The sequence below is a fragment of the Hemiscyllium ocellatum genome, chromosome 6, assembly GCF_020745735.1.
Source record: "Hemiscyllium ocellatum isolate sHemOce1 chromosome 6, sHemOce1.pat.X.cur, whole genome shotgun sequence".
NCBI classification, from domain to species: domain Eukaryota; kingdom Metazoa; phylum Chordata; class Chondrichthyes; order Orectolobiformes; family Hemiscylliidae; genus Hemiscyllium; species Hemiscyllium ocellatum.
Window position 1 is genome coordinate 30,438,753 of NC_083406.1, and position 26,837 is coordinate 30,465,589.

General features: G+C 37.9%; 2 protein-coding genes across 13 annotated transcripts in view; one reads left to right on the plus strand and one right to left on the minus strand.

Moving 5' to 3' along the window:
* Window positions 1–6,061: 6,061 nt before the first annotated feature.
* Window positions 6,062–22,398, plus strand: cln5 (CLN5 intracellular trafficking protein). 3 transcript variants are annotated; one of them, XM_060825928.1, is made up of 5 exons: window positions 6,062–6,237; window positions 9,125–9,299; window positions 10,538–10,763; window positions 12,243–12,781; window positions 22,236–22,398. In XM_060825928.1, the coding sequence occupies exons 1-4, from the start codon at window positions 6,131–6,133 to the stop codon at window positions 12,746–12,748; spliced, it is 1,014 nt and encodes a 337-aa protein (XP_060681911.1). In that variant the 5' UTR covers window positions 6,062–6,130; the 3' UTR covers window positions 12,749–12,781; window positions 22,236–22,398. The 3 variants fall into 3 exon arrangements, with proteins under 3 accessions (XP_060681911.1, XP_060681910.1, XP_060681909.1); XM_060825927.1 differs by lacking the exon at window positions 22,236–22,398 and adding an exon at window positions 18,333–19,432; XM_060825926.1 differs by lacking the exon at window positions 22,236–22,398 and having other exon boundaries at window positions 12,243–15,936.
* The window catches only part of mycbp2 (MYC binding protein 2), a 245,305-nt gene continuing 238,316 nt past the window's right edge, over window positions 19,849–26,837 (minus strand). For all 10 annotated transcript variants that reach the window (XM_060825911.1, XM_060825914.1, XM_060825918.1 and 7 more), the window contains 6 exons: window positions 26,562–26,750; window positions 24,602–24,709; window positions 24,284–24,493; window positions 22,914–23,021; window positions 22,256–22,421; window positions 19,849–20,632 (listed from right to left, as the gene is read on the minus strand). In XM_060825911.1, coding sequence (XP_060681894.1) covers window positions 20,517–20,632; window positions 22,256–22,421; window positions 22,914–23,021; window positions 24,284–24,493; window positions 24,602–24,709; window positions 26,562–26,750 — 897 coding nt within the window. In that variant the 3' untranslated portion in view covers window positions 19,849–20,516. The remainder of the gene's footprint in view (window positions 20,633–22,255; window positions 22,422–22,913; window positions 23,022–24,283; window positions 24,494–24,601; window positions 24,710–26,561; window positions 26,751–26,837) is intronic.

Consider the following 26,837-nt stretch of genomic DNA (forward strand, 5'->3'; position numbering starts at 1 on the left):
GAACAAAAGAAGTGAAAAGAGAAATTAGAAAGATTAAGTTAAACTATTTATGCAACAACAGAGCTTTGGTATTTTTCTATAAAATGTTTTGGAGTATTGTGTTACATGGAAAGAGCTATCTCGGTGTAAAATGTTTTCCTGGGGCCAGTTGTTACTATATTGTAAGCATTTCCCAGTTTTGTTTTAAATTGGGCATGCTGATTCCTGGCAATATTTTATCTCCATATTTGAAATCTGATTGAACTAAACCACACTTTGTTCCAGATACTTGTCCTGCAGTAGGTAAAAATCCTTGTCGAGGGAGGAAGAGAGCTTCTTCAAGGTCTTGTAGAGGGAGGAAGAGAGCTTCTTCAAGGCCTTGTAGAGGGAGGAAGTACACTGTTCCGAGCAGAAACCTTTTTTTTTAAGTTTAGATAGTTTAATTGTTGCATCACCAAAGACACAATGGTATTTAAAATAAATAAAGTACTGGACTTTGTCAATTAGAAAGAGCACAGAAAATCTTCTGATTAGCTTTACCCACATTCAGCACTGAGCCAAATACTATTGTAACAATAACTTTTCCATACTGCTTAATAGGAACCTTATGGTAATTGCACCATCAGAAAGGATCCTTTTATATTTTGACAGAATTTTGCTACTATTAAGCAGCCTACAGAGATAGTACTCAGATTTATTCAATTAATATTTTCAAAACCTATGCAAGGGGTCTGCTGTATTTGCATTGCCCTAGTAAAATCTGTTATTTCCACAAATCAACTTGATAGAGTACTGAAATTTGATCTGATTCATGTGCTGGTCAAATTTTAATTTGCTGATGGACAAAGACTAGCGTTTAATTAAAGGCTGTTGGATTTTCATTTCCAAAGCTGATGATATTTAAATTTTACTTTGTAGGTTGAGACTGATTTCAAGCAGCAGAATGACGCCAAGAAGAGCTAGAGGGAGAGGCTAAATAGGCTGGGCCAGTCTTCCCTGGAGTGTCAGAGGTTGAAGGGTGACCTTACAGAGGTTTATAATATCATGAGGAGCATGGATAGGATGAATAGACCTATCACCCACCCCAGGGAAAAGGCCCTTTCCCTGGGATGGATGAATACAGAGGTAGAGGGCATTGATTTAGGATGAAAGGGGAAAGATATAAAAGGAACCTAAGGGGCAACCTTTTCATACAGCGGGTGGTGCGTGTATGGAATGAACTGCCAGAGGAAGTGGTGGAGGCTGAGACAATTACAGCATTTAAAAAAACATCTGGATGGGCACATGAATAGGAAGGGTTTAAAGGGATATGGTCCAAGTCCTGCCAAATGGGACTAGATTAGTTCAGGATATTTGGTCGGCATAGACAAGTTGGACCGAAGGGTCTGTTTCCGTGCTGTACATCTCTATGACTCTAAGTGGAAACACAAATATTGACAAAACATCAAACAAAGACAGATGCAATACCTCAGCTTTTTAATTTTTCTCAATTAGAGTCTTTGCAAAGGTGCCTTAATTAATGTGTGTTCTCCTAAAATGTCACCTTCACTTTAAATGTCTGTTTTAATCAGACAACAATGGAAACATATTTTTTATCTGCCTTTTGAAAATCTTGATGTAAGGACAATAATATTTATCAAAATTATCACCCTCCTTCATACATAAATTGTAAAAAATAGCTTGATTTTATAATAAATATGATGAACACAGAATGTACTGTGGCCACTGGCAAAATTCTTCAAAAATCAGAAGAAGGAGTTTATTCACTTGTTAAAATGGAAATTTGAATCATTTTCAATAGCTAAGAGCAACATTGGTCCTTAACATTGTAAAATCCAATTCGTCAAAAAAGTAATATTGTTAGTGATCTTAGTATTCAGAAAATAGGATCTATATCTTAATTTCAAGTGTGAATCGCTAAAATTGGAGTTGCGAATCAGATTTGTACTTTACTTCTGGTCCAGCACGCTAAGAATTACGGAAGATTCATAAATACCATAGTCATCCAAGATCAATTATTGTAGCATAAAAATAGCCAAGTGATTAAACCTCTCAAAAAGTATTTCTAAAATAGTACTGTGTGATATCTGCTGGAAGATCTCATTTGTGACAAAGTTGAGAGGCCATTCTCATCTCTGTTATAAAACCATATAATTAAATAAACCAGCTCAGCAAGCTTTAAATTCAAAAGGATGAATGAGACATCCTGGGAACTTTCATATCCAAGATGAGTGTGACTTGAATGTTAAGCCGAAATATCCCTTTAATATACAATTGACTGAAGCAAACGTGTTATGCAGTCCTATAATTTGCATTTGTTCAAATGAAAGAAATAATGATACTGGACGCAATAATTTTGTGATTGCTATAATTCTGAACAATTAATTTATGAAAGATATATGTCCTTTTCTAGACTGAATGATACTAATTGTCACAACCACACCATGCATCTTTCCAGAGTTTGTGTGAATGTGAATTTGTAGAGCTCATTTAGCCTCCTTTTAAATTTTGACTCTTCCAATTTAAAAGAAACCAACAGCAAAGCTTTAGTCTTAAACAAGGAAATTCATGACACAGCTGAAAGCAAAGTGTGACGATACTTTGTCCTTCTTTTATGAAGAGAGGTTGAGATAGACTTGCTGAGTGGTCTGTTCCAGGCCAATAAAGTAAACAGCTTGTGAGGCCTTGTTTTTTTTTAAAAAAAGTTGGAACAACGGAAAAAGCCTGAATAGGTGGAGTCAGATTCCCACGGAACCAGAGTTTTAGTTTAATTTTCTGCAATTGTTGGGGTTTTGAAGTTAGCTGTGGAAGTGGCTTCCTCTCTCTCTGTTATAGAAAAAAAGCTGGAGTTCTGTCTCTCTCTGCCAGAATTTTCTCCTTATGTTCTTTTCTCCTGGAGAAACATTACACATGAGAGCATCTATTATACTGAATTTGCATTTGCCAAGGGTGTGTTTATGGACTGTTACTACGTTGGAACAGTTGCTATTTAGTAGCTAAATATACTACAGTCTGTTAAGTTGTCCAATAGAGTTAAAGTTAAACCAATTCTTCTTTCTTTTGTTTGCATTTTAACTGTATAATAAGAATAAAGTGTGTTTTGCTTAAGGCAGAGTAGTGTACCTAATTGAATTACAGCACGTTATACTTATCTTAAAAAAAAATTGGGTCGAGGCTATCTCCTTGATATATTTGAAGAGTCTGGTCCATAACAAAAGTTATATAATGATTTGGTTCAAATACAGATACATAAATTAAAGGAGACATTGATATCACAGACTTCAGTAGATGAGTCTGTGTTGTTGTAGGCTTGGATTGTTTGAAGATTTTTTTTCTGAGATGAAAGGGTTGAAAACCTGATGTAAAGATTCAGCAACAGCAATGGCTTCCAATAGCCAAATAATTGGAGGCTTCTGGCGCAGATGGACTGAACAAAACAGATTCAGGATAGCTCCAAAGATTCCTTTATTTCACTTTTACCTCAGTATAGTTTCTGGTTAATTACAGCAGTCCTTTGTCTGGTTTGCCTTCTTCTGTTTCCTGTGAGGCATTCTTCCTCTCTGGTGTCTCTCAGAGTTCTTCTTGGTGTTCTGCTCACACCCTGTTTCTGTCACCTGACCAGGTACAATGTAATAATAAACATAGTTTAATAGTTGTTAGACACTCAGGCAAGGCTTCTTAATAAGACCCAGGCAAGTCACATTTGAACATGATCAAATATGGACATTGGAGTCCCCTACCTAGGATACACTTTATGCCCTTGCGTTTATGTCTCTTCCAATTAGTGTTCAATACTGAAGGTGATTCTTTAGTTGAGGGTCCGGAGTGGAGGAGGTAGATTATAATCAGGAGGTTTCCTTGCCAATATGATGGTATGAAACTTCATGTGGTCTCTAGAGGATTTCCTGGATAATTCCCACCTGGCTGTATACCTGTGTATTGTCACCTCTGATGAGTCTGTTCTGTCAGTTGGACAGAACATAGCCAGTGATGGAGGTGCCTGGGAAATTGTCTGTATATCTGATACTAGAAGTATGACTAGATCAAGCTGTTGCTTATCTATGGGACAGCTTTCCCAATGTTGGCAAAGCCTCAGATGCTGGTAGGGAGAGATTTACCGGGTAAATAAAGTTGGGTTTGCCATTGCTGTTTCCAGTGCGTGAGTTGATGTTGGGTAGTCTGTCTGCTTTTATTCCTTCAGGATTTGATAGCAGCTTGATACAACTGTGGGGCTTCAGGCCATCTCAGAGCATAGTTAAGACTTGGTTAAGAGTGAGCAGGAATCCTGGAATGGGATTCCCATTGCCATTTCTAAAGGGCTCTTATGTCAATATGGTTCAGTAAAATCTTGCCCTTGGCAGTTAAAAGAAATAGAAAAACTGTAATACATGAAAAATGCCATGGAGGTTTCAAGCAAGTTACACGTTGTTACCATGAAGGAGCATTCTAGCTCATCTGGCCTCATTTTGGGGGATTGGCTAGGGCACAGTGGCTCTGTTTCTGCTCCACTGTGTTGAAATCTATCTGGTTTGATGTGGAGAAGGCTTCAGGGAGAGCCCAGCAAGGGAAGTCTGGCCTGAGAAAACCAGGGCAGATAAGTGGGATTTGCCCTAGTTGGGACAGCTCTTACACTAATCAGAAGATTGCGCTATTGTCATCTCCCATTTATAATTTGTAAGTATATTGGCTAGTATACAGAAATAACATTGTTGCCCATATCCCTACCGAGTACTTCCAGTATTTTGGCTTATTGTACAAATTTTTACCAGTCCCAAAATTTAGCCATTGTACATATTTCTGAGTTGTACAAATGACAACTGTAATGTATTAAGACTCCATCTTGTCTATTTTTATATTGACTCATTATAATTTAGTATAGATTATTCTATCTGCACCAGAGAAATACTCCACTGTCTCATAAAATTGCATAGAATCTCACTCCACACGGACAGGCTATTTGGCCCAGCTGACCAATGGGCGTGCTTAGGCTCCAAGGTGTGCAGGCCATCTCCCAGTTTACTTTATTAATATCTGTCCATAGGCCCTGAAATTCTTTTCTCTATCATGGATCTTTCTAGTCTTCCTCAAAGTATCTCTTCTATTCATCTCAACTACACCCTCACTTAGATTTGAGAAGTTTTTCCTGAGTATTATGCTCCTGGCCTCTGCTGGGAAACATTTTCTCAAGGTCTACCTTAGCAAACATTTTTATAATTTTAGTATCATTTACTGTGCCACTGTTTCTGTTCTCTTACATTACATTAATGCTTTCCCTTTTGTTCAAACATGGTTCGTGGGTGTCGCTGGCTGGGCCAAACATTTATTACCCATCCCTATCTGCCCTGGATATGTAGCGGTAGGGAGTGCAGGCATCAGGGAGGGTGGTGGGATGATGAAGCTGCCTTCCTGAACTGCTGCAGTTCCAGGGATGTTGGGATAGCTACAGAGCTGTTAGGGAATTTCAGCATTTTGATCCCACAACAGTGAAGAAACAATTGATACATCTCCAATTCAGGAGGGTATATGGCTTGGAGGGGAACTTGCAGGTGGTGGTGGTCCCATTATCTTCTAACCTTGTCCTTCTTGACAGGAATGGTCCTGGGTTTAGAAGATGCAGAGGGAACGCAAACTTCAGAAAAACACCCGCAGCCCATCAATATTTGGGGCCTCCATATATTCAAGTAAGAAATTCAGAAGCAAAAAGGCATATTGTAAATATATTGAATATAAAGGAGCGAATAGGAATGGTCATTTGAACGAAAAGAGCAGTCCAACCTATTGGTCTTTCCACATTCGTTTCACATTTGCAATTGTTCATTTGTTTTAAATCTTAAAATTAGGTCATGATTTGGAGCTGCCGGTGTTGCACTGGGGTGGACAAAGTTAAAAATCACACAACACCAGGTTATAGTCTAACACGTTTATTTGGAGGCACTAGCTTTCGAAGCGCTGCTGCTTCACGGATATATAGCTCTCTGTTTATCAAGGCGGATACAGCTGCACAGACATTTCAGATTTTGTATAGCAAGTCTCGGGGAGAAACCTCGAGTGATTCATGTGACTCGGAAACAGGAACCAGCATCATTCTGTGCAAGGCTGCGGTGAGTGAGTGTGTTCTGGACCGGGTTAGCTGAACTCAGGCCTTTGGAGGATGGCAATCAATTTGTGGAATTTGGCCTGGATTTGGCTGGCTTTGCAACACACCCCAAGCGCTGCAGCCGGGGGACGGAGAGAACAGACATGGCCAGTGCCGTACAGGTCGGTGCAGCCCCACGGTCTCAGCAGAATGCGGAAGTGATATTCCCCAGGGCAGTAGGAATGCATTGAAAATGAGGTTCAGGTTTGGAAATTAAACGTTAGTAGAAGTACTGTCATTGCTTCTTTCGTGCAACCTGTAGTTTAGACGAAGCAATAGTGCTGCAACTTGAATTATGAAGCTCTAATTTTTTTTGGAATAAAAAAGGTATTATTTAGTGTCAGTTCAGTTGGAAAGCACCCAGGCGTTTTGTCAAACAGCATTTGAGGTTTGGAACAGCTGGCAAAATGCTTGGTTGGTCTTAAGGGCCGTCCTAAAGTAGGAAAGAGAGAATACTGAGATAGCACTAGGAAGTGTCAATAGGAAATACTGGCAGCATCCAAGGGAGAGAGGAATAAGGGTAATTGAGGTCGCTCATTTTGCCTGGTCTGAGTACTGATGTTTACTGTTAATTTCAGAATTCCAGCAGCTGCAGTACCTTGACTTTACAACGCAACCGTTTATTTCCATTTAAAGAGGAAAGATTTAACTTGAATGAGAGCTAAGTTCACTGCTGGAAAGAAAATCGAGATTGTGATGAAGGTGAATTGGTGTGACTGGCACAAAGTGCAATGTAAAAGTCACAATTTAAAACGTAACATTAGCCCAGAGTGTAGGTATATTATCATACTTTTTTTTTGTCTGGTGTGTCCAATCTTATCCAGAAACACCAGATGCAATGGTAAGAGCTTATTTACCAATATCTGCAAATGTGTTGCTGGTCAAAGCACAGCAGGCCAGGCAGCATCTCAGGAATAGAGAATTCGACGTTTCGAGCATAAGCCCTTCATTCCTGATGAAGGGCTTATGCTCGAAACGTCGAATTCTCTATTCCTGAGATGCTGCCTGGCCTGCTGTGCTTTGACCAGCAACACATTTGCAGCTGTGATCTCCCAGCATCTGCAGACCTCATTTTTTACTCGAAGATATTTACCAATATGCTTTGTAATGATATTTAAGTCTTTGCTTCTGAAGAAACAGTAACTGTTCAAATGGACAAAATTCCTTTGTCTACTCTGTTCTCTTGCTATTGATTTGTGAACAGACTGTGGTCAGGAAGAGACAATAATTGTGTCATTTGGTTCTGAGATAAGCTTTTGACCTTCCATTCATTCCATCACCACATCCCACCTCTTTAACTCCTGCCTTGGTCCCCACTGTGACGATCTCAACACCCTGAGGGTCACTGAATCTGAAATGATAAACCTGATTTCTCTCTAGAGCGGAGCCTTTCCAGGAAGTTTTTTTTTATTCCAGCATCCTCCTGCATTGTATAAATGTAAGGTCCTCCAAACTCTGGTACCCACGTCTGACCACACAAAGATCTGTTGCCCTATTGCCCCCTTGCTCACTGACCCACAGTGGCTACGGGACAAGTAATTTGTTGATTTTAAAGTATTTACCCAGGTTTTAAAAGCCCTCCGTGGTGTCATCCCTTTCCATCTCTTCCAGCCACAAAGTGATGAGGTACCTGCTTGTTTCTATTTCAAACCTCTCAGGAGGGCTTTCCAGAGCTTGGGCATTCAGTAGATTAGATTAGATTCCTTACAATGTGGAAACAGGCCTTTCGGCCCAACAAGTCCACACCGACCCTCCAAAGAGTAACCCATCCAGACCATTTCCCTCTGACTAATGCACTTAATGGGCAATTTAGCATAGCCAATTCACCTAACCTACACATCTCTGGACTGTGGGAGGAAACCCACACAGCCACTGGGAGAACGTGCAAATTCCACACAGATAGTCGTCCGAAGCTGGAGTCGAACCTGGGACCTTGGCGCTGTGAGGCAGCATGCTAACGACTGAGTCACTGGGCTGTCCCAATTTGAAGACGTCACCAATAATGGGACGATTGAAATTGGAGATGTGCTGCAGTAATTCTGGCTGTTGTACATTCCCAGCTTTAATTGCTGCACCATTGTTAGCTGTTCCATCAATTGTACAAAACTTCAGCTCTGAAATATCCTCCATACACCTCTTTGACTAAGCTTTGCGTCGTCTTGATATCTCTGTGGCTGTGTCACATTTTGTTTTACAATGCTCCAATGAAGTCTCTTAGGCCGGTTTCATTGTGTAAAAGGTACGATTGTAAATGCAAGTTGTTGTTTTCCACGTGTTTAGTATACTGCATAGTCCAGTGACACTTTCAAAGAAAAATATATTTAGATTGTGTTTTCCTGAGACAAAAGGGAAACTCAGACAGAGGAGAAAAGAATAACTAAATAGGACAAAGAACAACTGCTGCCACTACCTAGGGTTCACATCCAATTCAAGTTGCTCCAAGGGCTTTATATGACTTAAAAGCCTATTGGTTCTCAACGAATTACTCAGACAGAGGCTTGCCAAATTTATACATATTTTTGAAGGTATCGTCACATGAATTGTTTTCAACCGTCACATCATCACATAGCTCACCTCTCCAATCTCCAGTAATGTTTTTAGTAATAAATTGCAAACAAATGAGTTTTCATACCTTCTTTTTGCTTACAACAATGTCCGAGAGATTCGGTTTTATTTGTAGGATCTCCAAGACTATTTTGGAGAGTTGGCGACCTCATTTAGGTCATGAGATTCTCCATGTGAGGTCAGCATCAGTTGCTGCTTCCTGTTACATTACGAGTGTGGATTTTTCAATATTTTGTAATCGCTTTGTTCAGAGATGTTATTATATACCTCTGGAGCAGGTGGGACTTGAACCCAGGTCCCTTGGTCCGGGGGTAGGGACAGTATCACTGTCCAAACGAGTCCCTAAATTGATCTTGCGTAAACTTGTGAAATGATTTCACTTTGCACAACTTTGTTTTTGGCCTGACGTTTAGTGCTGTACTCAATTGCTTGTTGACCTTTCAGACGATTTGATCATCGACCTAAGCCTGATCCTTTCTGCCAGCCCATGTACCCATTCTGCCCTACAGGCTCTCCTGATGGGCAGATTCCTCAGATGAAAGATCAGGACATTATCGAGGTTTATCGGCTTCAGACCCCTGTCTGGGAGTTCAAATACGGAGATCTACTCGGACATTTTGTGAGTATTTACATAACTTTTAGTTTTTAATAAAGAAAAGTGGTTTTCTTTCGTACTGACCTAACAGATATAGTCCACATGATTCCACAGGGTAACGTAGTACAGATTTTTAGTTGTCAGATCAAGGACAATTTTTATCTTGTCATTCCAATACGATTATGGCACTACATTGTCATCCAAAAATGGTCAGATTACTATATTTTTCCTGCACTACCGTCTGTGAGCTGAACTAACAATAAGTCATTTGATTATGCTTAGTGAATGTTTTGCAGATTACACCATCACTCCAGTATCTGTCTAAACACTTATTATTTTTAGTTCCCACAAATCACAAGAAAAAACATAATCATGGCAGGAATATAGGCTGCAACTTTTAAACATGATATTTCCCAAATTATTTCTGTATTCAAACGGGCAGTGTCATTGGTGGGTATGCGAAGTGTTAAGGAGTATGGTGGAGACATACTTGTGGTTTAACTGATGGTTATCCATCTTACAATTTGTAACAAAGCTTTGGTCACCTGTCCAAGGGTGATTTCTGCTGTTGTAATTGATAATAGTCGTCCTGTCAAATCACAGCTGCGGATGGGCCTTCTTGTTTTTGTAACACTTTCTCCACAAACTTTAAATAAATGACCAAAATGAGCTGAGAAACAGGAGGGCAAAATGAGATGCAGATTAACCCCTTCAAACGTTTTTAAAATTTGAAGTTGTAATGTTATGAGACAAAAATAGATATTGCTGGAAAAGCTCAGCAGGTCTAGAGCAGTGAAATCAGAATTAACAGTTCTGGTTGATTGAGTCTTCCTTAGAAATTCTGAGGAAGGCTCATTCGACCAGTCACTAACTCTGATTTCTCTCCACAGCTGCCAGACCTGCTAAGCTTTTCCAGCAGTTTCTATTTTTTTTCTGATTTACAGCATCCACAGTTCTTTTCGATTTTTATTTTGTAATGTTATGATCTGTTTAATGGGGTATAAACTCTGACTAATGTAGGACATGTAACAAGAACGTGAATGGAATGTTCATTCCTACTTTGTGGTATAGCCTTTCTTTATCACTTTCAGTTAGTGTTCCAATTTGCAACCACAAATAAATTAATTTTCTGCAGAATTCCCATCCCAGATGACTTTTCATAATACACTTTTAAATAAGCTATCAAGGGAATGTTCAAAATAGGTAAGAGTACGGGCAATTAATATGAGATTCACGTTAGTGATGGGTAATTTTTTTTGCAGCATATCATGCATGATGCAATTGGTTTCCGGAGCATGCTGACAGGCAAAAACTATACTATGGAGTGGTATGAACTCTTTCAGCTTGGGAATTGCACCTTCCCACATCTTCGACCTGGAATTGAAGCTCCTTTCTGGTGCAATCAGGGAGCGGCCTGTTTCTATGAGGGAATAGATGATTTACACTGGAAAGAAAATGGTTCTTTGGTAAAAGTATCCGAAATAACTGGTAAGTTTGTTGACTAGCAAACTGTAATATACAAATAGCAATTGGTTGTTCACATGGTTACTATAATTAACTTACAGTTAAAAGAATTAACATGATTTAAAGGATGTAATTTAGTGGAAGTTCAGTGGTAAAGGTAAAATGAATGTGCAAGGTAAAAGCAATTAAAGAACAAGAAAGCGTCTCGGTATATAAAATAATTCAGTTGAAACTGCAGGATCCAACAGTTGAACTCTCCTGAAATGAGATATTGACTTAAATCTGTTAAGGCAAAGGTGCAATTTGAAACAGACACTTCTATAACACACCATGGCAGAATGCATATTGTGAAGTGTCCAGTTCATTGACATTCATACTGAACTCCACAGTTTGCTGCCAATTTCTGCTGGTATTGAGGAATAGTAAATGAAGGGAATTTAACCCAGAAGTGTATGAAATCCAGGCTCTCTCATTCTTTGTTGGAGACTCCACAAAATTCAATGTAAATAGACTTTGTGACAAAACTGATTGTCTAGTTTTCTTGTGAGAAGAGGCACAGTTGTGGTGCCTGGATGAGACCTGAAAGGTACAACTGGATTACGGCACGAATCTTATACTTTTGGCACTTCCACCATTCTTCAAATGAGATTTGGGCATTTGCAAGAGGAGTTAATTTTTGATTCTGTGGATGCTACTTGAATTCACTTGAAAAGATTGATTGATTGTTGAGAACATTGTGTACTAAGATGGAGCTTTACGCTGTGAATTAAGCTGCTGACAATTGGTCAGTCTGCGATTTTTCTGTTTTCTATGGCTTGTCTAATATTGAGAACACCAATAGAGTAGCAGCAGGGCACTGTATGCAGAAACTTGAAAAAATGGTGTTATGCACTTGGTGTTAAAATCAGTTGTCACTGAAGCTTAGCATTTAGCCTCTGCATAGCTATTACTGATACATCTGCATTTTACAGTAGACACTGATGCTTAACTTTAAATTGGTAATTCTATTTCTGTATATTGAATACTTGAAAGATCAGCTGCACCAGTGATAGTACACTGCAGCAAGATTGCATATGTACAATTCTGTTTGGCACTTAGCTATAGGAATCTTGTGGAAAATGACCAACTTTACACCAAACTATTTGCTTACATTTGCTTGATTATTTGAGTAAATAATGTATCCTATTATTTGTTTAAACTCTGATCTTGTAACTTCATACCCTATTAAAACTCTTTTTGGTTTAGATTTCTCTCTGGCATTCACACATCATTTTTAAAAAAAAACAATGAATTGAGGATGCTGGAAATCTGAATCAAAAACAAAGTATTGTAGAAAGACAGTAGGTCTGGCAGCATCTGTGGAGAGAAAAACAAAGTTAATGTTGAGTCCAATGAACCTGTGTGTTCTCTCTATAGATGCTGCAGATCTACTGTTTTGCCAGCACTCTCAATAATTAAGTAGCTTGTTTTAGTACCATATAATTCTTCTTTGTTTGTCTTTAGGTGACATTTTCAACAAACTAGCCCAGTGGGTGAAGGAGGATAACAGAACTGGTATATATTATGAGACATGGACTGTTCAAACTGATCCTTCTCCAAATGCTACAGTGTGGTTCAAATCTTACGATTGTTCAGCATTTGTTCTGAGAACCTACCAGACTCTGTTTGAATTAGGAGCTGTCTTTAAGAGCCCTATACAAACAAACTATACTAGAATATTTCTTTACAGTGGTGAGCCAACCTACCTTGGAAATGACACAACCATATTTGGGTTGCAATGTAACAAGACTTTAGGAAAAGAAATTACTTCCTTTTATTTTCCTTTTAGACCACCACATTCCGTGCAGGAACTGATACTAAGTCTGTTAGAAATAGTCAATAAGGTTGTACTGGAGAAAACCTTTTATCTTTATTTCAATTTTGAGTATTGGTACTTGCCAATTAAAAAACCCTATGTTGAAATAACCTATGAAGAAATACCTCTGCCGTCGAAATCAACAGGTGCTTAGCAACATGTGCAGAAGGAAAACAACTGCTGAAATGTAAGCTTTGGCACTATTTTTGTATATCAATCCTTTTGTATCTTACTGTGTACAAAGTTAAAGCTATTTAATATTTTTGTTGTTTCCCTTGTATACTGTAGAAAACAATTCTGCATCAGAGTTGCAGAACAAGGTACAAAAACAAAATTGTTAAGCAAGTTAAAATGAGGAATGATAGTCATTAACCTGCATTCATTTCAATGCCAGAACCTTGACAGGTAAGGCAGATAAATCCAGATGAAGGGGTTGGCAACATGGGAGTGGGTATCATAGGTATTACTAACATGATTTGTAGATGGACAAGACTGGAGGCTTAATGCTGCATGGTATAGATACTATATGATGGGTGAGGGGGGGGGGGGGGTGTGGAGGAGTTGAATTTCTGGTTAGAGATAACATGGTTGTACTTAGTGAGGATATTCCAGGGAGTAGGTCCAGTGATTTTAGTTGGGTGAAACTGAGAAATAAGAAATAGCATCTTAATAGGACTGCACTATAAACCTCTAGCAGTCAGTGGGTAATATAAGGAGATTTTAGATATAAGAATAATCAGGTTGCAATTGTAGGGGATTTTAATTTTCCAAACACAGACTGGGACTGCGAGTGTTAAGAGCTTGGATAGAGAGGAATTGGTTAATTATATACAATAAAATCTTCTGATTTCAGTATTTGAATGTACCTATAGAAGGTGCAAAGCTTGACCTTCTCTTGGGAAATAAGGCAGGGCAGGTGACTGAGGTGTCAGTGGGGGAGCACTTTGGGGCCAGTGACCATAATTCTGTTAGTTTTAAAATAGATATGGAAAGGATAGACCTGATCTAAAAGTTGAAGTTCTAAATTGGAGGCAGGCCAATTTTGACAGTATTAAGCAAGAACTTTGAAAAGTTGATGGTGTGGATATATGTAGGTGAAAATATCAAGTGGAAACTCTTCACAAATGGGAGAATGACAGTCCAGAGTCAGTATGTTCCTTTTAGTGTGAAGGGCAAGACAAGTGAAGAGATTGCTGGCTGACTCGAGAAAGTGAAGGTCTGGTCAAGAAAAAGGAAGAACATGTCAGGTAAAGATAAGTGAATCCCCAGAAGAGTATTAGGAGTATATTTGGGGGAAATCAGGAAGGCAAAAAGGAGACAGGAGATATCTTTGGCAAGTAAGGTTAGAGAGAATCCAAAGAGATTCTACAAATACATTAAGAGTAAATGGGTAACTATGGAGAGAATAGAGCTCCTTAAAGATCAACGCAGCAGCTTATGTGTAGAACCAACAGAAGATGGGCAAGATATCAAACACATCACTGTTTTCTGTGGTGAAGGTCATGGAAGCTAGCGAACTGGCAGAAATGAAGTGATACATATATAGATTGTCCATATTACAGCAGTGCTGCTGGATGTCTTTAAACAAAGGTGGATAAATCCCCAGGACCTGATCAGGTGTACTTTAAATTCAGCAGGAAGGTAGGGATGTGTTTGCTGGACCCTTTGCTGAGATATTTGTAACGTCAATAGCCACGGGTGAGGTGCTGGAAGACTAAAGGTTGGCTAACATGGCACCATTATTTATTAAAGATGATGAGGAAAAGCCAGGGAACTACAGACTGCTGAGTTTGACGTCAATGGTAAGTAGGTTATTGGAGGGGATTCCAAGGAACAGGATTTATTGTATTTGGAAAGGCATGTACTAGTTAGGACAGTCAACGTGGGTTTGTGGGGAAAGTCATGCCTCACTAACTTTGAATTTTTTGAAGTGATTAAGACGATTGACAGAAGCACAGCAGTAGATGTTATCTAAATGGACTTCAGTAAGGTGTTCAATAAGGTTCCATATGGTAGACTGGTTAGCAAGGTGAGATCACACGGAATGCAGGGAAAGCCAACCATTATGATACAAAATTGACTCAAAAGGTAGGAGACAGAGGGTGGCTTTTCATAATGAATCCTGTGATCAGTGGTGTGCCACAAGGATTGGTGCTGTGTCTACTCTTTGTCATTTATATAAATGATTTAGATGCGAATATAGGAGGTATAGATGAAAGTTTGCAGATGACACCAAGATTGGTGGTGCAGTGGATATCAATATTGTTCAGAATGTCAAACTTCTATGACCTCTCAAATTAATGATTCAACATTACTACAGTTCAAGGAGTTGCAACGAGGACAGAATGTTCTGCAACCTTTCTCAATCTAAAAAAAAGTATTGACTAGCATAGTGCAACAAAAATTTTTGCAGGTCTCCCAGTTATGCCAGCCAATTTCAATAATTATATGGTCATTTAACTTCAACATCACTGAAAGCTCACAAAGACTTATCAAATTATGTATTTAAGAGCTTCTTAAGCAATTAAACACTTTTTTAAATTGTGTTTTAGAGTGTAACAATTGGAGCCCAAGGCCCAATAAAATTGATGGTGGTTTGAGTTATTGATACAAGTTTATTTGCTTTCTCTATGCTAGTTATAAGTACTAGCACCCAGATCATTTTCATAACCTTTCTGAAGAGTACAAATGCAAAGGAAACTCTGGGTAGGTGCAGGAAATTTGTATTCTGTACTCTTTCAATGATCTGTTTTATGTAGACAAGATTTACCTTGACAATTTTGTGCATCATGCAGTAGTTGCCAGTGGTTAGGTTGTATTAGAACAGCTTGGGTAGGAATGGAGCTAGTTTTAGAAAAGACTTCAGTCTAAGCATAGATTTTCCAAACTGCTCTAAGTTGTAGTTCCAGAGTCTGAAGTTGAACCACCACTGACTTTGGCCTTTATCAGATACTTTGCCTGTAACCACATATCATCTAGCTCAGCTACTGATACTCTGCAAATACCAAACACAGTCTTATTAACAAATTTTAGCCTTTTTGTTTGCAATTAAACAGTGTGCATTGTTAATTTGAGTCACATATGAACGTAAATCTGAATAACACCAAGAAATAATAGATGATTTTATGCAACAGCTCAAAGTATGCCCAATATTCAACTGAACAGCTATTTTAAATATAAACAATTACTTTCCTACTTTTTAAATATGACAATACAAGGATGATTCGACAATTTCATACAATTAAAGGCAAGAGTATAAGTTATTGCAGTTTTATTAACAGTTGAAATTTGATTCTCAAAATAAGTCTTTTAAAATGAACGCTAGACAACTAACTGTGAGCTTGCCAATTTCAATTAATTTCCATTGAATTAATCAGTGCAGAACCACTTAATAGTTTCATGTGTAGTTAATATTAAAAAGTGTCTTAAAAACTTGATTTGTTCTTTTGTGCCCCGAAAAAAAGTTTCATTTTAAGAACCATCGCAAAGGCTGCAACATTAGCAATGCTGAATATCTCCATTTAGGGAGTGAACAATTTAAATAACATTTTATTTATATATATGTCATAATAGTTAATGTCCCACAAACTTAACTGAAATAGTCTGCTGTCATAGAAGGAACTGACAGAGATTCTCAGATTGTGAGATTAAGAGAAGCAGTAAGGAAAATAACTGTATGGAGTGTTCCAATAACTGTAAATAGAATAAAGTTAGTATTTTATACCTAGAAGTCTAAGAGTTATTGAAACTACTCCAACCCAAGTGTTTAGCAATTGAAAGGAAAATGGCTAGTGCAAAAAACTTATTTGTACTAGATGTAATTTGCACCATAAATTTCTTGAGCAGTTGATATTGGTGAAATACACCAGAAAAACCAAACAGGATCTAATGGGAGTTCCATGGTCAAGTTTGTAGAATAACAGTTTGCAAAAAAAAAATGCCGAAGGCTTGAGGAAATATCATTAATCATGAGATATTCTTCCATCCCAAGACAATGCTGAATCAAATGAATATAGATTTAGGCAATCCTGAGTTCCTTTTCCAGGCAGTGATACAAAACAGTTGATAAATGCTAAGCTGACTTGTGGACACATATTACTGAATGCAAAATTGGAGATTTTAAAGAGTATATATCAACTTAATATTCAATAAATTACTGCACAGTATTACCAATACATTTTCTCCATTTAAGTGACACTGAAATTTAACCTAAACAACCTAGAACATAACATTGTGAATTTATTTCAACCCAAGTGTAAACCAGAATACTTATTCAGCCATTAGCCAAGCACATTTAGAGTTTACACTTGTTTTTGGCTGTTTAGAGCACAGTAGACAAAAAGCTGAAGAATATGATTAATATACTATCCAGAGCACTGGCCCATTGCTTATCTGTAACTGTTCCTTAACCCATTTTACCACTTTGGGAGATATCTATTATTTAAAATCTGTGTTTAACTGAGCGTGTTATTAAACCAGTAATTCTCAAATGTTGTTTGGACATGCACTCCTCCACCCCCCCCACCCCCACCCCCACCGAGTTCTTCTCCGATTCCAGGCCTCTCTTTTCAAACAGGGATACAACACAAGCAGATAGACAGAAAATCATTTATTATTGAACACCAAGAAAACTTGAACATTCTGATATACTGGACAAAAAACGACTATGAAATTAACCATCTCTCAGGCCTAATGCGATCCTGGAGCTTGGTGCTTTTCTGCAAGTTTCGTGATATTGGGCTCTAAATTAGACAATGACAGTTGGAGGTCACTCTTGTTGCAATATCAATTCAGTTCCTGGATTTGGTCAAAGAAATGACTTAGCAGAATCCACTCTCAACCAAATATGTTGAGGGAAAAGCAATTAAAAAATATTTGGGCTTATTCCCAGTGTTGTAAATTTAATCGACAGATCACTCTTGATCCAAAAATCTTTTTGAAACTGACTGAACTGACAATACGTAGTTAAGTCAGTCTGAAGATCAACCAACCTCACTTGAATTCTGTCTCAACCTGGATGGCTTGTACTTCAAATAGATTCAAAATCCAATCAGGGATACCGAGGTTTAACAAGTCATCAATTCTTTTTTGCATATCCTTGTGTATCTGCTTTAGATGTTTCACAAACTGTAAGGTCATCGTCCTTCAGTGCCTCTGCGATTGTCTTCAGGTTTGGAAATTGCAAAAATCCTCGACTTTCCACATTGTGCCAACAGACTTCGAATTTAAGGAAAGAAATGATGGTTTCCTCACAATATTACTGTTATTGCTCTATAAGGGTCTGTCTAACAAATTAAGTTCCTGAAAGATATCAGCCAGATAAAATATGTCCACCTTAGCATCAATGAGTCTTTCTCCATGCTCTTCATCAGTCATGAAGGAAGCTATGGTGTCCCAGACTGTAACAAAACGTTGAAGACAATTTCCCTTGGATAGCCACCTTACCTCGGTGTATAGCAGAACCTTGGGTATTTCATCGGTTCAGCCCCATGAACCCTTGGGGCTCCCCCCCGTCACAGTTTTCAGTCTGTAGCCCCCTTCAAATGTGCCAGGCCCCCTAAGGGGGAGCCAGATGGCGCCTGTTGAAAATGGTTGTAGTAAACAATGCACGTACTGTGCAGTATTAACAAGCTCTTACCATGTATTTGCAGATATATTCTATTTAGCTTGAACAGTGCACAATCTGCAGGCAGTCAATCAGTATGTGTAATATTTTGTAAATTCCACTTTTGAAATAGAACCAGACTGACTCAAGATTGGGATACAGACTCTGACCTCACCCATTAATGCATTGTCTGAGCTGCGATGTCACCTTTTCTTGTAAATCCTTAAGTTATCTCAAGAAGGTGACCTAAAAGTGGCCCTGGAATTTGCATATTAATGAACTGGAAGCTGCAACACATTCTAAAAGATGGAAGACTTAACAATCCAAGTTTGTTAAATATATCATTCCAGTTTGGTGACACTGTAATCTTTTGCTATAAATTCTGTGTCTTATGATCTTATACTCCACAACCACATGAAGGAGCAGTGCTCTAAAAGCTAGTACTTCCAAATAACCTGATGGACTATAACCTAGTGCTGTGTGATTTTTAACCATGTATGAGCAAATCTTTTGCCATTGTTCCTCACTTGCAGAAGCACAGTCCCTCACTTGAACAAATAACTTTCAAATGTTGTATACTCAAATTTTAGACATAATTATAAAATAGTTTCTCCCATTTCATAATACATTTGAGAAACTCTTCAGTCATACGATATTTAATGTTTTATTCAAATGCACATTTTAAGGCTTTCCCCAGCCCAGGACTCATCTGCAGTACATTCTAAATCCCAGTTTCAGGATCAAATTTTAGGTTTCTCAGTTGAGTAATCCTTCAGATACAAAGTGATTTCTTCTGTGTATACAAGATTAGTTAACTATATGTTGGCTTGACTTCATCATATGACCACAACTAAGGATGGTGTAAATGTGGCTGCTAAGAAATTAGGCACTTTTACTTTATTTCATGTTTGAAAATATGCAAGTGCTCCACACTGCAAATGCATTGAAATTAGAGATCACCAATGCTTGGAAAAAGCAGAAACAATAATCCACTAAATAGGAAGGATGCATTTTACATGAGCGGTTGGTCATTATTACAGCAAATTTCAAAACTTGTAATTTGCACTGGTGTTAGCCAACACAGAGATTTGTAAATTACCAAGACTTCCGTCCTGCCAAAAAGAACATGAATGATTTGTTTGGAGAAATACCTACTTTGTCATTGTAATGTGCATAAAGATAACGACGGCACATTGAGATGCACTGTTCAGTACTTTAATAAACATGTTTTGTCTAAGCAAAAGTCCTACTTGTATATGGTAAGTTTACAGCATACATGGCAATTCCAATCACTGCAATTAAAAAAAAACTTTTGAAACTTAGATGACAAACAGACCGAGCCTGATATTTTTCCTTAGCAGAGATGGAGGTTGCTTTGAGACAACTGTGCAAAGGTATATGCTCCGATTTACTGTTGGACAGAAAAATTCTACTGCCCCCGGAACATGAAAGCAATTATTAACAGTTTGTTGGCCTTGCTTCGCAGATGTGAACACGCTATTCACGCAAAGCACTCTTTCAAAATAATGATTTAACTCCTGTTTCTTACTAGAACTCAAATGGTATTGATGCCCGTTTCACAAAGCTTATATATACACTCACATTTTGTGACTGAATGAGTTCCCATTCACACAACACTTTGCACTGTATAAAAATGTACAGCGGTTTTATTGACATATACATTCCATATGTGTACAGCTGCAAGATAGGAGGCACACCCAGTATTGCACTTCATTAAAATTTCAGGCTCAAACATAACCCTTAGAAGTTTAAATGAAAATTGCAGTGTAACGTAGCAACTTTGTAATACACCTAACACTGATACCATATATACATTATGATATTCATAGACAACAAGTCCTAAAACATCCTCAACAGTCTATCAAATGAACAAGAATATACTCTCAACCCTTGACGTGGTTACAATTTTCAAGAATACTGTACAGGGTTACCCAAAAGTCGTACTCTGCGTACTTGTAGCAATTCTTCAATTTGTAATTTGGAAGCTGTCCTTGTCCATACATCTCAATCGCTTTTAGAAAAAGCATCTTCTGTCAAGGTACCGTGTAGGTGTGTGATGCCTTACAGCCGAGGATTGCAACGGCAGCATGCAAACACTTCACAAGTTTAAAGCCTTTTGAAAAACTCGAGTCATTTACAGCAATAAGTATGTGCACAAAAATAAAGTTCTTTTCTGTGCACAGCATGTTGTTCTTTCATTCAAATAATAGTGCGCCAATTCAATTTACTGACTTCAGTTCAGAAACTGAAAAGATTAAAAGGCTGGAAAATGCGAAGGAGCATCTCTGCTGCATACTTAGAATGTGTGAGCATTTCTGCAAACACCACAACCCAAAGCAAATTCCTCACCAGTGGCTGGATGGACAACATGAAGAGGACACTCTGCTCCCTCAAGCTGTTTTCCTTTTGGACCTAGAGGAAAAAAAAGTGCAGTAAAGTTTATGTAAATCATTTTTGCTAAACTAAAATCTGATAATTAAAGCTACTGTTTTGATATCTCTAAAATGCTTGGACAGGTATGTAATGCCATCTCATCACTAGCCTTTCAAGTTCTCTTCCATTGCAATTAATTCCTCCATCTTTCCTTAATTTATACTTATGATCACTATCTCTCTAAACTTCTCTCTCTCATTCTTCCTAAGCTAACAATGTGATGTCCTCCAGTTACAGGGATGAAGCAACATTTACTTAAACCACTCATTTCCTGGTTGTCAGGGACATCTTTCAGTTGTCCCTTTCCTTTTCTCCTATAGTCTTAATTAACTCAATCTTGTCTACTGTTACTTCATAAACTGAATTTTAACTCTTTACCTAAGCCTCTCACTTTAGAAGTAAAATCACAGAACTCAAAATTTCAGTATTTTCCATAAAAGTTAAATGGGACAGAGAAAGTAAGTCAACAGAATTAACACATTTTCTGGAAAACACAAGACTTTTAGGGTCATTGTTGAGTAGCAAGAGATGCAATATACCACTGAAATCTGCTTTAAGTTTTTCCTCCCTAGTGATTAGTACTTTGATATGAACAGACAGGGACCAGCAGATCCCTGGCCTTCCACTTTTCTTGCAACAGTTGTAAAAGGATTGTTTATCATTCTTACTAAACTTGACTCTGTCCTTGCATGCATTTCCAGCAAGTCATTTCTCAGCAAACAGGAACATGGAACCTGACCATAATCTGGGTCCTTTAATTTGGGTTGGCAGGAAGGAAGGGGGAATAGATGGGGATAGTTTCAAAAGCTGCTCTATAACTTGGCTGAAAACCGAGTGAATATGGCTATTTTAAAAAAAAATCCAACAAAACATGGGCGATCATTTTAAGAGGGACAGAATTGAAAAATGAAAAGTCTTCATGTTAAACGTATACAGAAGCTTGGTTAGACTACCCCTGGATAACTGAACATTTCTGGTTTTTAAAATTATAAAAGAAAATCGCAGAAAAACTGGACGAGGCACAAATGTTATCCACAGAAGATTGTAATTGACAGAAAAGACTAAACTGACTTAATCTCCATTCTGGAAAAGATAACACTGAAGGGGAATGGCCTGAATAAGACCTTCAAGATTATGAATGAATGTTAAGGTAAAAGATGACACTTCCATTCACACCCACTCAGGAATCAAACAAAACTAACTACTGAACGCAATAGGGAATTCAGGCAAAACAAATTATTCAGAGAATTGTTAGACTGCAGTTCACTATCATAAAATGCAGTTGAAGTGAATAGCATAGATAAATGCATTTGAGGACAAGACAGAGAAGCACATGATGGTGAAAAGAATAGGATAATTTAATGGGATTAGAAGACAAGAGGATTTGGGGGAAGCCCATGTTGAGGATAAGGAAGGGATGTTATGCAAAATAGTCTGTTTTTCTCTGTAAACACATTGCAGTACAACCTGGGACAATTTTTAAAACCTAATCCAGCAGATCAAGTTAGTTTCTTTTATTTCAGGGAAGGAATTAAAACATCTTATGTTATCTTTGAACATATTATTTTGTTATTCTAAACAGACAAGAAAAAAATAAGCTACCTGCAGGACAACGGGGGAGTTCTTCTTTAGGGATACTTGTCATCCTCTGGAAGTCGTCATGGCAAGCATTACAGAAATGTGTTGTTCCAAAGCAAAAAAACACTGCCACAGAGCAGCAATACCGACACTTATACTCCAAGAAGTCTGTACCATGTTTGGGACACATCTGTCAAGGATTATCAACATGTAACTTCAGGATACTAATAATGCATTTTTAGAAACCTGAAAATTGTATATTTCATTTTATTGATTAGTTACTAGCAATAAATAGACACAAACCGAATGTATTTTTGAAAATTAAAGATCTTTTGTTTTTATAGTTTTACAAGGTGGAATGGGGTGATGGTGGCCATCTGTTCCTAGGCCTTATTCAGTGGTACTTTTAATCCAACTTCTAGGATGTAGTGTCTTGACTTTACTGAAAACAGTGCTGTGGTTGAGGGGAACTTGTACTGTTTCATAGCTTCTCTTCTGCACCAATCATTACCACTCCATCAGAGATAATAAATCAACTCGACTTTTGTTTATCCTTTTAAAAACATCTCACTAAGTGACTGACTTTATTCCAGGGAGTTTCTCATGGAAACTTCAAAATAAAATGAGCGACTAAATGATGTCAGTATTAAGAAAAACCGCAGAATAAGTAAACAAGGAATACCTGTGCTCTAGAGACATCTGAGCAAGCACCACAAATCAATTCCCGTGGGTCATAGTCATCGCCTTGCCCTGCTTCAGCATCACATCTTGCTTCACCACCAAAATAAGCCTACATGACAGACAAGAATTATTTTTGGAGTTGGTTGTATTAATGTTATGAAAGCATAAGGCTATCAACTGCAACTAAAAATACTGCCAGTTTAGTGAATACAGAATTTTTGAGTAAAAAGCCTGGAAATGACTGACTTCATCTCAAAGACACAAAATGTGTGTTCAACACCCATAAAGCATTCTAATTTTTGCTCAAGGATGCCAACAAATCAGAGGTTTTGCAAAACATGTTGCCAAGTCTGTGAAATTTCTTAGAATTTTGTGCAAATTGCACTGAAAATTTTCATTGTATTAGGTTCATTAACAGTTTCCTTGAAATACAGAGGGCCAAAGTACCTTTTGGGCGGCACGGTGGCACAGTGGTTAGCACTGCTGCCTCACAGCACCAGAGACCTGGGTTCAATTCCTGACTCAGGCGACTGACTGTGTGGAGTTTGCACATTCTCCCCGTGTCTGCGTGGGTTTCCTCCGGGTGCTCCGGTTTCCTCCCACAGTCACAAAGATGTGCGGGTCAGGTGAATTGGCCATGCTAAATTTCCCGTAGTGTTAGGTAAGGGGTAAATGTAAGGGTATGGGTGGGTTGCGCTTCGGCGGGTCGGTGTGGACTTGTTGGGCCGAAGGGCCTGTTTCCACACTGTAAGTCTAATCTAATCTAAAGTGTGAAGTGGGAACATATCCCCCAAATTAGTTTAGTTCCTGAACAGCAACTACAGAATTCTCACCAGACTCAAAGAGCAAACTAAGAATTCCAGTAAAATCAATTGCTGACATAGGCGATAAAGAGAATTATTGTGGCATTTAAATTATGTGCGTTAATCTTTACCTACATATTTGGTGTTTACCTATTATATAGGTATATATTTACCTATATACCAGTTGTTCAATCTCTGAGTTTTAAAAAAATATTAAAACAGTTTGTATAAAGTTAAATGAAACTCAATTAGGACCTTAAAAAATATTCAAGATAACTATATGTAAACAAACAAGTTCTTTTCTGAGTCTTTGTTGCAATAAAATACAAGCTTTCTAGTTTATCTTTTGAATGTGGACCAACACCACCTCCTAGTCTCCCCATAATATTTAGAAACTGTGTACATTCTTCTGTTTTTAAACAGAAAACAAAATTAATAAAATTCATGAAGTTCAAGTAGGATTGTTTTGTGAAAAAGAAACCATCAGGCATACCCTCCATTCCAACCAAAAGGTAAGAACAAAACAATATTTATCAGTTAAAAAGCGTGTGTTCAAACGTGAACCTACCTTTTTACATTTGTAGCAGACATAATAAGCGTATCTATTCATTGCAAATCCAGCAGGATCATTGTAAAAACGGACACCCGGAGTAGTGATGGCATCACTTTTATGCAAACCTTCATATTCTAGTCTCATTAGAGCCTTCTTCCTTACATCTTCATAGAGGTCTTTGATAGGATCAAGTAGATCTTTTAACACTAGATGATTTATTTTGTTCTGGAATTACACAAAAATCTGAAGTTTTTGTCAAATTCTCTCTTACTGAAATCCATGCCACAAAGGCTACTCCAGAGTTTGAAAGAAACCAATCTGAAGGATTCTCACCTTGCATATCGGGCATGCCATGAAGCCAAAAGTTATTCTTGGGCCAAGCCACTGATTTTCAAGAACTCGTCTACAACAGTGTAGATGGAAAACATGACTACAGTCCAACTTCAAAGAAAGAAAACATATGAGTCAATCATCTTATGCTTTGACAAACCTTACAACTTAAAATAAACAAGCAGTTTCTCTAGTAAACAGCACAAAATGATTGTAGTCATGCAACAACACGTGAATCAGACCTATCCAAATAAATACAAAAGTTCAACAATGAGCTGAAAGGGTTGCATTAAATCTTAGGATCGACACTGTTGATAGTCAAAAAGTGAGCCTGTTACAACAATAGCACTAGCAATTTTTGAGAAGATTGCAGCTCAGGTTGATGATATGGATGTAAGTTAGCTCGCTGAGCTGGAAGCTTTGTTTTCAGACATTTCGTCACCATGACTAGGTAACATCAGAGTGTGCCTCCAGTGAAGTACTGATAGTAGGTCCTGCCTCTCTATTTATAGGTCTTGGTTTCCTTAGGTGGGTGACTTCATTTCTGGTTTTTCTTTCAAGGGAAGGTAGATGGGATCTAAATCGATATGTTTATTGACGGAGTTCTGGAATTTGTCTGTATGTATGGAAACTAGTGGTAGTGGGTCTTGTCGTTTGGTGGCTGGTTGGTGTTCATGTGTCCTGGTAGCAAGTTTACTGCTTGTTTGTCTGATGTATTTTTACACTTCTTGCATGCTATTTTGTAAATGATATTATTTTTGTTGATCATATCTAATGGATACTTTAGATTCATTAGTTGCTGTTTAAGTGTGTTGGTAGGTTTGTGGGCTACCATGATGCCAATGGGTCGGAGTAGTCTGGAAGTCATTTCTGATATGTCTTTGATGTAAGGCAATGCGGCTATAATTTTTAGTTGCGCTGTGTCTGCTTGTTTGGATTGGTTCTGAAGAATCAGCAGATTGTGTTTATTGGGTACCCATTTTTCTTGAAAACATTGTATAGGTAGTTTTCTTCTGCTGTTTATAGCTCTTGGGTGCTGTGATGATCACTTCTGAAATTAAGTATTTGGTCTGTTTGTTGTTTTTCTGTAGATGCTGGTTTGAAGCTCTCCATTAACTGTATGTTCAACTGTTACAGCTAGGAATAGGAGTTTGTTATCGTTCTCCTCCTCTTTTGTGAATTTTATGCCTGTCAAGATATTGTTGATGGTGTTGTACGTTTCCTCTAATTTGTTCCGTTATGTGACAGTAGCATGTTGATATAGCTGTTCTGCTGAGTGGATGCAGACTTCAAACTGATCTAATGAAGAATCTTTTAAAATCGCTAAGCAATAGAAATAACCTGATTTGTATTGCTTTTTAATACAGTAAAAATGTTTCAAGACTTAAGTCACAAAAGCATTATGGGATAAAACTGACATCAATGACACACGATGATATCTGGACAGGTGATCATAAAGCTTGGATAAAGAGATATGTCTTAGAAGTGTCAAAAAGTTGGAAAGGTGGGGAGCCAGCAAGGTTTTAGGTGAGAAATCCAGAGCTGAAGGTGTGTTGTCAATGGCAGACGTGGAAATCAGGATGAGCAAAAGGTCAGACTGGAGGAATACAAATATTTCTGAAGGTTGTAAGAGACATAGGATGACTATGCAGGGCACTGAACACAACATCTTGAGTTTTAGAATTCTGTTCATCAAACTGGGACAGAACAGGACTGGGAGCATATGACATGTCAATTCAGACCAGGCAGCAGTGTTTTACTAAGTTCAAGAGTAGAGCAAATGTGTTCTTTTTTCAAAAATGTGATGTAATATTTTGCAAGATTACAAGGAAGCTGGTATCTTACAACAAATTTTGCTTAACAAGGGGTTTAAAAAAAGAAACGTGCAATTGAGTCTCTAAACAAATATAAATTATTTTAAAATGCCTACAATAAAAAAAACTCCATAAACAATTTGGATTACCTGAACTGCAGGAGCCGCTGAAAGTGCCTCAGTAAAGCAGATCATACACATGTCATCAGCATCTTGCTTAAGACATATTGCATTTTTGTCACATCCATGTAAACAAGGTAAACAATGCTCTTCACCTTTAACTCCACCACAGGGATGACCACAGGAATGGGTTTTTCCACAGGCGGTCTTTGCATATTCCTGGTTTAAAATTATTAAAATAAATAATTACTATGAGAACAAACATCTTTGGGGAAAAAATATAACAGACATGAAAGAAACTTAAAA